This window comes from Natator depressus, chromosome 18 (genome assembly GCF_965152275.1).
Source record: "Natator depressus isolate rNatDep1 chromosome 18, rNatDep2.hap1, whole genome shotgun sequence".
Classification (NCBI taxonomy): Eukaryota; Metazoa; Chordata; order Testudines; family Cheloniidae; genus Natator; species Natator depressus.
Genome location: NC_134251.1, coordinates 16,736,086 through 16,747,024, shown reverse-complemented (window position 1 = coordinate 16,747,024; position 10,939 = coordinate 16,736,086). Strand labels below are relative to the sequence as shown.

General features: G+C 48.2%; 1 protein-coding gene across 8 annotated transcripts in view; it reads left to right on the top strand.

Moving 5' to 3' along the window:
• The first annotated feature begins 6,995 nt into the window (after window positions 1–6,995).
• Window positions 6,996–10,939, top strand: part of TMEM240 (transmembrane protein 240) — a 31,133-nt gene continuing 27,189 nt past the window's right edge. The window contains exons 1-3 of one of the 8 annotated variants that reach the window (XM_074975147.1): window positions 6,996–7,173; window positions 9,093–9,152; window positions 9,386–9,492. In XM_074975147.1, the coding sequence (XP_074831248.1) occupies window positions 9,102–9,152; window positions 9,386–9,492 (158 nt within the window). In that variant the 5' untranslated portion in view covers window positions 6,996–7,173; window positions 9,093–9,101. Of the gene's footprint in view, window positions 7,174–7,818; window positions 7,913–8,352; window positions 8,536–8,956; window positions 9,153–9,350; window positions 9,493–10,939 lie in introns of those variants that run through there. The other 7 variants (XM_074975148.1, XM_074975153.1, XM_074975151.1 and 4 more) reach the window with 7 other exon arrangements.

Sequence of the window (10,939 nt, the reverse complement as noted above, 5' to 3'; positions counted from 1 at the left end):
TAAACAGTGAAAATTAAGTAATTTTATTAGAAGGTAAGAATGGAAAAAAGTGAAGAGCTACTGGTAGAAGATGAGAGTCGTATGTTGATGGTGTCTCTTAAAAGGTAGCCTATCAAGGATTGAGAGAGGACTAGGTTTGTGTCCTTTTTACTTCTTTATGATGTATTATAAAAGGTGTTTGCTTATTTTAAAATGACACTGGAGTCAGAATCCAGATTCCTATGTTCTATTTCTGGTTCTCCCATTGACTTGCTATGGAGTCTTGAATAAAACTCTTATCCACCCACCCACCCATTTCACAAAGACACTTAAGCATGTGCTTAAAGCTCCCTTGACTTCAATGGGATTTCAGCACATGCTTAAAGTTAAGCAAGGGCTTAAGTGCTTTCCTGAATTGGGGCCTTTGTGTGCGCTTTCCAATCTGTAAAATGCCGATATTTATCTACCTCTGTGAAACACTTTGAGATCTATGCATGAAAAGCCCCATGGAAGTGGCAAGTATCTACCACTTTCCTAATCCCTTTAACAAACGCAGTTCAAAGATGTATTTCTTAAAAGGTAGAACGGATGCACGTCCAGTATCTGACCACGTTGCTTTGCACCCAGCAGCTCTTGTAGCTCTCAAGTGCAGCTTTCTGCCCCATCAAAGGCACCATGGAAATTCTGCCCCTCTTTGCCCATGCAAAGGCCAAGTCGTGATTTGCATTAAAGTGAAAAGCCATGACCCTGTAGGCTGACGTGCTTTCCAGGAATGTCCTAAGTAACCACTAAATTATACTCTGATCATAGAAAGCCCTACCTCACTAAAATATCCACACACCATTTCCCCCTCCCCCCGCCAAAATATAAAAGTTACAAACAGAAACCATCTCCTTGTAAATACATTCCTATGTCTAGAGGGGAGTTAAAACCGTGGCACTTATAAGCAGTATTGCTTGCATAGTAAATACATTTTCATTGTTTCTCTTCTCATCCTGTTTCCTTTTGTTCCTTGAGACGATTTACTTAAAGGCAGGATTTCATTCAACTTCATCTGCTTCTGCTCATTCATATGTTTGTGACATCATAGCCGGTTGCTATGGGAATATTTGCAGGCAAAGAAAGATGGTTAAGATGACTCTAGGAGGGCTAAAGTGCTTAGAGATGGCCTCTTTAAGAAAGGCGTTCCATGCATCAGTCATCCAGAATGATTGAACAAAAATGTAAAGCAGAATTATTGCTACCGCCCCCTCACCTCAGATAGCATCAGCAGCTCTGTAGAGTTGAACCCGTGGCGAGCAGAAGCGGGCACGGTGTCGGGATCTGTATCCCACTTCCATCTTCACTCTTTCTTTATTGTCCCTTCATAAAAACTGAGTAAGCATCTGAGGATATTATTGTACATGGCCAGTGAACATGAGTTTTGTTAGCTTTTATTTTAAGTGAGTGTGTGTCCATATAAAATGTATATACATATCCAGGAGATCTTCAGAGGTATCCTTTCTGATTACATAGGAATATGCTATGTATATGTGTGTCTAGAAGGGAAGCATCCCCATTGCTCTAGCCATTAAGTGTGGATTCATGTAGAGAAATTGAACAGTTCAGCCAAAATTATTCCATTTGCCAAACAGCTAACCTGCTGTTCCTGCAGATTATGCATGAACCACTTGAATCCACCCTTCACCCCAGCTTTGCCTCCAGATGTACACAAAAGGCTTTGATCTAAAAGAATGCTCTGGGGTGTGGGATTCTACAGCATCACCCTCTCCTTTGTAAATTGTGCTTGGTCACTCACAGGTGGAATTTAAACTGGGAATAAATATTTATCTCTGAGGCAGGAAATAAATTGTAATGTTAGCAGTCCTCAAATTTCATGAGCTAAACTGTATGCTGAAACATGCTTCATTAACAGCCACCTGAATGTATAGATGAGGATTAAGAGGGGCCCACAACCCAATGAAAAGTGATTCTAGCTGCCCTGTGCAGAGAGTGCTTTCCACTCTACCTTGCTCTGCTGCCTTCTTGAGCTGTTCATGTGCTGACACATGTTGATTCTGAATTAAGTTATATGATGGCAAAGGAAAGATGTATTGGTTCTCAAAGTGTTCCTCTGTTTGCCTCTAATGCCTTTCATCTTCATCAAAGCCCACAATAACAGGGTAGGGCCTAGAAAAACCCAAAAGGTTCCTTTTAAAAAAAAAAAAAATTGATCCTACTTGAGCGGTCTAAATCCAAGCAACCTCCTGGGCCAAAAAATGGCTTTCAAGATGCAGATTAGACCAATGGGGATGAAAGGAAAAAAGGGATGAATTTCTGTTTAAGAATATGGAGACACTCCATAAACCTAATGGATGATACTGGCAGGAGAAAAAAATTTAAAATCACAAGTTTAAAACTTGCACATCATTGGGATGTCTGGGTAAAAGTGATTTGTAGTGGTGCAGCATTTTAATTGTATGGATATTCTGACATTACTTGAAGGTTTAACAAGAGTATAGATGGAAGAGTTAAGCTATCTATCTACATATAAAACCATCCTCACCTGTCTCGTCAATAATTGGGAAGCATTCAATCATTTTTCCTCATTCTGGAGTTGATGCTCTTTACATCCAGCTAGGAAAAATAATTAAGGGGTAACGCTCCTCGTGGGGTCTTGGATAGAGTTGCTTAGCCCTCTGTTGGTCAGAATGGGTGGTGGTCCTGGTTAATCTCTCCAATCTGTATCAGCCCAGAAGTGGTGGCCTGGAGTAAGAGATTCCTGGCAGTGATTTCTTCTTTCTAAATTTAGTGACTACCTTTCGTCAATATTGTTTTCACTACATTGCCTTCCCACGAAAGGCCTCATCGATTTAAGAATCTTTCATATCGATGTGTGTTTACAAGGCCTGGCTTCCCCTTGCTTCTAGAAGATTGTAATTATTTCTTGTATGTTTAGGTCATCTACCTAGGAACCCAGAGTAGTTCTTATCTCCCCAAGCTGAGTCCTTAGCAGATCACACCCCTAACTCCTTTGGGGATTTGCTCCCAGTGCCTGTCAGAGATGTGAAGTCGTGTGGGTTTCCAGGTTACAGTTTAACAAGTCCCTCTTTTTACACAAGTCGCTTCTGATTCAGGGTCTTGGCTTTTTGTTTTGTGCTTATTTATCTTGACTTATACACGAACTTCATAAGGCTTGGTGAAGGCCCTTCTTTTTGTCAGAAGCATCAGGATAATGTCTCGCAAATGGGCTTCTGGAACTAACTCCGCAATGAGAGACAAATGTATTGTCTTGGGTCTATCTTGCTGATCTCATCCCTTACATTCTCCACACGTGGGCTTCCATTGCTGCCAGAAGACATTCAAGGCACCAAGCAAGTGCAAATGGTGCAATAGACCTGTGTACAGGGGAGTAGAGAGAACTTTCCCTAGGATTGTAATATGACTGGAGACAACCCTGGAGTAAATTCTTTGTGTCTAGAATTCCCACAGACTAGCTGGGCTCCTTAACCAGCTCGCTGCCAAGCAAGCCACCTACCTCCTATTCTTGGCCTCTTTTTTCCCATGCCTACAGGTGCTAGGTGGGGTTCAGAGTGCTCAGCAAGCCACCAATTCTGGGAGCAGCATTGACGGAGAACCATTTAGCTGCAATGAGGGGTGCCTGCTGTAGGCCCTCAGTCAGTGAAGGGATAATGAGGAAAACCTCTCGACAGCAGCACATGTTAAAGACAAAGCTCGACAGATCAAACTGACCTGGCTGGTTTTTGTAGTGCTTTGCTGGTGAAGATTTAGTGTAGTGGTGTTTTGTTTTTGTTTAGTCGTGTCTTCCCCCCACCACTTGGGACCAACATTTCCTGTAAGCTGCAAGCACACACAAGCTCGCTGCATAATTGCAACTACCACCCATGTCACGTGGCTGGGAGCGTGGCCTACTCTGTGCGCCAGGCTCTCAACCTGCTGAAACTGCAGTAAGCAGCTCCTCACCCCATGGGGAAGCAGGATGGACCTACAGCTTGTGAGCAGTGGGGGGAAAGCAGGGGCTTCTGGGAAGGAGGTGCCCTCAAAAGCTGAAGCTCCTGAAAGGGGCTGGTTGTAGGGGTTCATGGGGTGTGGGGGGGAATAGCTCTAGGCAACACTAGGACCCTTTTTGTTACTGGGGGTTGGCTAATGGCTGTTTTTTCTGCATCTGGGAGGTGGCAACCATACTCACTCCTAAACTGTGGTGTGAACCATCCTGCCTTTGAAACTTGCCTATTGCAGACATTCCAGCCCCATCTGAAATCTTCCCCTAGCACTTCAGCAGAGGGATGCTTCCTTAGCAGGGATCCTGCATACAAAGTCACACCTGGGGAACCTAAATCAGTCTGTTCATACTGGAGACCAGCCTGAACTACAGAGTTTGGAGCCACATGGTGCTGGCCTAAATTTCACTGCCATATGGGCTATCTTTGCCTTTACTGCTTTGCAGGGAGAGTGCTTAAAAGTGAAGTGTGAGACCCCCAAGTAAATGAAATACACAAATCACCTCTGACTATTATTACAGATTACAGGCCAGCTTTTCAGGTGCCTAGCACCCATTTAGAAACCTAAATAAGGTCTAGATTTTCAAGAGTTCAATACCCAACACCCTGAACTCTTGAAAGATCTGGGCTCTGTTCTGGGTGCTGAGCTCTTCTGATGTTTGGTATTTTAGACAAGCACAGGTCATTACTTAGGGCTTGCAACAAAGCAGGAGCTTTCTGTTCTGCATTTCCCAGTAGCTCCCCTTTCACAGGCCTACCTTCTCCCTCTGGCTCCTTTCATCGTCAAAGGAGGAATTCAAGCAAAAGTGGTGTGAGCCTGTTTCTCGTGAATGGCATGTTAGCATCTCTTGCTGGAGCCACACAGGGCAGCAAGATCTGTGGCAGCTTCCCACACGGGCATCTCTGCCAACCTACCAAAAGCCTGACCTTGTTTACCATTTCAGCCAATAGGGCTGGGTTTTTTAAGGCCTGTTTAAGAGTGAGAAGGAGGCATGTACTATAAGCCTAAAAGGGTAACAAAAAGGATAATGGCTGGAGTCTAACTGGTCCAAACAGGGTCTTGAGGTGCTTTGGTTTGAAAGGGAGAGGAAATGACCTTGCTGATTTGATTATAATGGTGCCAAACTGCATAGTGATTGTATAATGCAGACTGCAGTGCTTGTCTACATGGGAATGACAGAACTAGAATCGCATAAGGTGTGAAGATAAACTGCTATAAAGAGGGGCTTAGAGACGACACCTGGGAGACCACAAGGCACCATAATGTCAGGGTAAGGAACTGGTACAGGAGTGACTCAAGAGGGAAGAGCTCCACCTACCAAATCGCTGGCACCTGAGATTCCATCTAGCTTGTAAGGTTGGACAGGACCTCAGCTATGCTGGAGTGGCTGCAGGCCAGCCAGAAATCCCAAGCACCCACAATTCCTTGGGACTTGTTTTAGAGCCAACTGTTCTCTTCTGTGGTTTAGCTTGGTTGTTACTTTAGTGCTCTGCCAGTTATAGAAGAGCATTTTTAGCTGCATTACCCTCACAGAGGTCTGCAGATAGAAATTTTTTCACAGCTCAACGAGACATGAAACCAGCCCCAGGCTGGGTAGGGTGAGGCAAGAGACCTATAGATTGTCACACTGCTCCTTTGAGAAAGGTGGAACTGAAATCGTCCACACAGCCCCCTTCTCCACCCATCTTTTGTGCCCCTTGCACAAAGGATCTAAAATATCAAATATTTTGTGTGTGCACTTTTCGTTTTCTTTCTTTAATCTGCAGTGCAATTTGTGTTCTAATTTGAGGACACAATTTAGTGATGTTAATTATGTGACAGTATTTTGGTCTCTTCCATACCCAGTAGTAGGTTAATGACTGCTCCTTAAAGCGTGGAGATTATATAACAAAGTCATTATAGAAGGAAGGCTGGCTGAATGCCGTTATGGGCCGAAGAACAAAAACAAAGAAACTACGCTCCCCATCCCCACCCCATAAATCTGTTTCAATCTCTCTAATAAGCTTCAGAAACAAATTGCACCTAGGTCCCACCAAGGTGAAAGTGAGCTCCAGAAAGGACAGGACTTTCATGATGAAAGCCCTATGTGTGAACATGACCTAACAACCTCTGAGCTGTGTGTTTTCACAGGATTTCCCCCTCTCCACACACATTTTTAAATACATTCAGAAGTGAAATTTTTGTAAGGAAATATCTATGTCAGGTGATCACTTGTTTTCCCTGAGAGTCCATGATGAGGTCAGGCTAATCCAGTGAGGTCAATGGAGTTGCACCAGGGATAAGTTTGGCGCCGCGTGTTCTGCTTTGGGTTTTATTATTATTTTATTATTATTTATTTAGAAACCAGGTTTTAAAAAACTGGCTGAACTGAGACAATGGCAATGTTTTTTTTCCTCCAGGAGAAGAATGGAACCCTATGGGTCTAACCATCTTCTCACTCACACCTGTTCTATAGGGGCGTGACTGGCTCCAGATTTACCGTAGGGTAAGAGAGATCAGAATCTGTCTCTATATTTTTAGAATCCCTTCCTGCTACTAATGTACTCTAAGGCACCACAGAAATTAATGGGCTTAATGTGCAGCAATGGATATTTAGATTAGCCATTAGGAAAAACTTTCTAACTTTGGGAGTAATTAGAGGTTGTGGAATCCTCAACCCTCAATCCAGGGTTGGAGGGTTTCAAGGCCCTGTCAAGGATGGTCCAGGTGGCCCTGCCTCAGCACAGACAGCTGGACTTGACTTTTCACAGTCCCTTCCAGCCCTACATTGCCATGATCCCTCCCCCTGCCCCCCCCTTAGAATCCCTGTTCCCTATATGTTAACATAGGCCCCTTCTTCACCCCGCAGTTGGAGACCTATAACTTATGAGTAAAATAATTTGGGAGCCAAGGAAGGAAAGGATGCTGGGGCCTAGTGGAGAGCAATGATCAGGACTGCCACCATCCCTTGGTTTGAAAAGAGGGTGGAGGGGTTGAGAGACAACCCCCTCCAAAAAAAGAATGAGGCTGTCACTCTCTGCGATGGAAAGCGGCCAGCAGAGGGCGATAGTAGGACAGGGAAACGCCACACCGAGGCCTATGGGGGACTAGCTGCCGAGGCCAAGGGGAGATCAGGTGGAGCGGGTCAGGTGTTCGCGTCCCGCTCCCGGGCTCCTCCCACACCCTTTGTAACATTGGCCCTGGGCTCCTCAGGTCAGTTGTGGGCGTGGTGCCGGTGTCCCTGGGATCCCCTAACAGAGGGTCCCCCCCCAGCTCTGCCTCCACTGAGCCTTCCCCTCTCTGCCATGCCTCCAGCTTTGTGCCCGGGCTCGCAAGCAAGCAGCTGCTGTGGGAAAGCCCCTGAAAAAGCAAATGCCTTTGACACCCTCATGCCCGCTGCGTGTGTGTTGGGGGGCTCGGCTCACTTATATCTGAGTCCCCCCACCCCCACTACATCAGCCTAAATCAGGGGCTGGGGGTGTCCTTCGCTCCAGTGCCCGAGTCCCTCCCTGGCCGGCGCTGGGGACCGAGGGAGACGCGCAGGGGGGAGCGAACGCGATTAAAAATCGGGGCCAAACCCCCTTCCTTGCGCGGTGATCCAAGATTGTGCAGGGGGGCGGGTGTGTGTGTGTGTGTGGGGGGGGTTGTGTGCGTGTGTGAGGGGAGATTAGTGGGGGGGAGATGACTGTGTGTGTATGGGGGGATTGTGTGTGTGGGGGGAGATGATGACTGTGGGGGGGGGATTGTGTGTGTATGGGGGGAGATGACTGTGTGGGGGGGGTTGTGTGTGTATGGGGGGAGATGACTGGGGGGGGTTGTGTGTGTATGGGGGGAGATGACTCTGTGTGTGTGTGTGGGGGGGGGGGGGGATAAAGAGAAGGCAGCCGTGCAGCGCGCCCTCCCTCCCCGAGCCATGAGCCTGGCGCTGGATCGCAGCCTCCTCCCCAAGTAGGTAAATGCCTTTGATGGGCTGGGATGGCGCGTCTGTGTGTGTGTGGGAACCCGGGGAGGGGGGGCGCGGGGAAGTAGCGAGAACCCCCCCCCCTCCTTCCACACGCCTCCCTCCCTGCAACACCGCTCCGAAGCGCGGGGGTGGGGAGGGAGCAGGCCCGGGGGAGCCCGGTTTGCAGGGAAATACGTGCCCGGATCCTTTCTTTCTCCCCCCGCGGGGTGGGGGAAGGCTCGGGGGGGTGGGGGGCGGGGGGGGTCACTTGCTGCCGAGGAATCCTCCTGCTGCCTGGTAGGGCTTTGTGCACGTAGGGAGTTGCAGGTCTTTACCCCCCCCCCCCATTCCTGGGCTGCGTGGTGCGGCATACCGATTCCAGCTGCAGTCCCCCCAAAAGAGAAGCGGGGGCCGGGGGGGGGCGCGGTGCAGCGAGCATCCGGCCGGTCACGTTCGCTGCTGCCGGAGAAGGGGACGCGGGCGGGCAGCGGCCGCTGATGGGGACCGGGGCGCGTCTGGCCCCGGCGGGCGGGATCTGGCCCCTGGAGCAAGGGACCAGGGGGAGCAAAGCCCCGGCATGACGCTCCCCGCGGCTGCACCGGCTGGTCCCTCGGTCTGATTTGCACCAATTGGTCGGGGATTTTTTTGTTTGGAGGGGGGCGGAGGGAAGGAGGAAATGGAGGGGGGGGGGTTGCATTTTTTTTTTTTTAAACCCGAGCCTTCTAAATATTGACTGATCTGGCCACTTTCCGGGCGACCCACAGCCCCCTTCCCCCTCCCCTGTTTATTTTGTGGCGGTTGGATCCGTTTCCAGTTGCTGCATGCGGGGCTGTGTGCGGGGTGGGGTGTGCAGGGGTGGGGAAGCGTAGCGCGCCTCCCTCCGCTGACGGGGGGAGGGCGGGAGTGGGGGGAGAAAGGGATTTTTTTTTTTTTTTTTACCTGTCACATTTGTCCTAGAAAAAGACAGCGAGAGGGAGAGCGAGGCATTCCCGGCGCAAGGGGGACAGGAGGGGGGGTGTTGGGGGTCAGGCGCCCCCCCCACACACCCCAGGATTGCAGCTTGGAGAGAGAAGGGGGCGTATGTGACCAAACCTGACCTCTGGGAATAACCTGGCCCCTGCTTTTTTATCTGGGTTTTTTTTTTTGAGGGGGGGTGGGGGGAATAGACAAAACATTTGTCAATTTCCAGTTGCTGTCCATGAATGCAAACACCATGATTTTCATGATCCTGGGTGCCTCTATCGTTATGGTAAGAGATTTTGCTTATCACTTTATTTCCTTCCTCCCATCACATTAGCGTGTGTATAGTTTATTTGGTGTGTGTGTGTGTGTGTGTGTGTGTCCCTCCCATTAAAAAAAAAAAATTAAAAAGCAGCATTTAATATTTTTATGACTGCTCCAATCTTTAGCAACCAAACTAGAGTCAATGTTTTATTCCATCATCTAGAGTTGACCAGATGCCTTGGTTATGGGCTCTTACAGGCAATAGCTTGCTTGATGGACATGAATGCGCTGTTGGACCGGTTTCACAATTACATCTTACCGCATTTAAGAGGAGAAGATCGAGTTTGCCACTGCAACTGTGGAAGGTAAGTCACCCGCATGATATTCCTTACCCTCCTCCCTCCCCCTACTCCTCTCACTGGAAAGGCACAGGCCAGGTGTAAGGAGCTCAGAGGGTGCAATCCCAGCCGCACTGAGCATCCAGCAAGCAGCATGCAATGGATCACTGACTCCTAGGGTTTAGCATTTTGCATTCTGAATGTGCCTTGTGTGTATATCCACAGCAACCTTCTGCATGATCAGAATGAATTTTTTGGAGCAAGAGTTTGTTCTGAGCCTAGCATCCCCTTTTCCTTTTGTGTGTGTGTCAGCCCATGAAAAGTGAGTAACTTTTGCTTCAGCACTTGCCATGATTGTTCCATTGTCACCAGAGACCAGGGTACTTGTGTGTGTGTGTGCAATTTGGGGGGTGCTGTTTGTTCTGCTGTCGTTTCAAACAAATTACCTCTGACTGCTTGCGAGACTCTCTGCTCTCGAGGACAGGGTCACTTTGGGATCTTCGCTGCTGGTGTGTTTTAATCTTTGACTTGCTTTGAATTCTTTGTGGCTTTTCTGTTTCTGAAGGATATCTGGGTGCTTTTTGGGGCATAGTCAAGTTGTTGGTTGCAGCTGTTGTGTATTTGTTAACAAATCAAGAATGTAGGGTGGACTTTTCTTTAAGTAGCCTTTTTTCAATGTAAGATGATAACTGGCAAATAAATCCACTCTTTATGATTGTGTAACAATGAGGTTAATTCCCCCTCACCCCACTAAAGAAAGTAACATTTCTTAAATTGTACATAGCCACTGCATAGCTAGGCATTGTGTAGCTTGCGAAAGGCTGCTCTGTAGACATGGAGATTGGTATGTCTAGATCTTTAGAAATGGATATCTGCTGTGGGACCATTTTAAATGATTTTTCCAAACTTCTGTCTGATCCTCTTTTGCACCGTGTTACGGGCTGGCATGGGGTAATGATTTTCTGCCCATGGGATCAAAAGAGTATGATCTGATGCCTGCCAAAGGCCACCTCAAGGAAGCCGTCCACCGGCCTACGTACTGATTTTAAGGTGTCCTTCACTCACCGCTTTGGGCTGCTGATGTAATGCAGCTGCAAGCCATTCTCGGGGGACCACACACCTTCATTGTCCTCGGGGAAGACTTTAGCCCTTGAATGGGGTGGGGAGGGGGTTTAACCCAGGGAAACTCCTCTGGCTTTCCATCCTCTCCTTTCATGGCGTTATTCTACCAAGGGGACCAGTGTTGCTTCCCTCTCGTGGTCTCTCTTCAGTTCTAGCCCTTTCTGAGCCATCCTCTCCAGGGCAGCCAGACACTGGAGGAGCCCAGAGCAGGGCTGAATGCGCTCCACTCCCAGTCTGAAAATGCTTCTGTGCATGACACCCCTGGCCACCCCTTGCCCAACGCGCAAGGCCTCGAGGGTTTCTCATGAGGCAGTGCATGGGCCTGGGGCTGCCGGATTTGAGGGCTATCTGA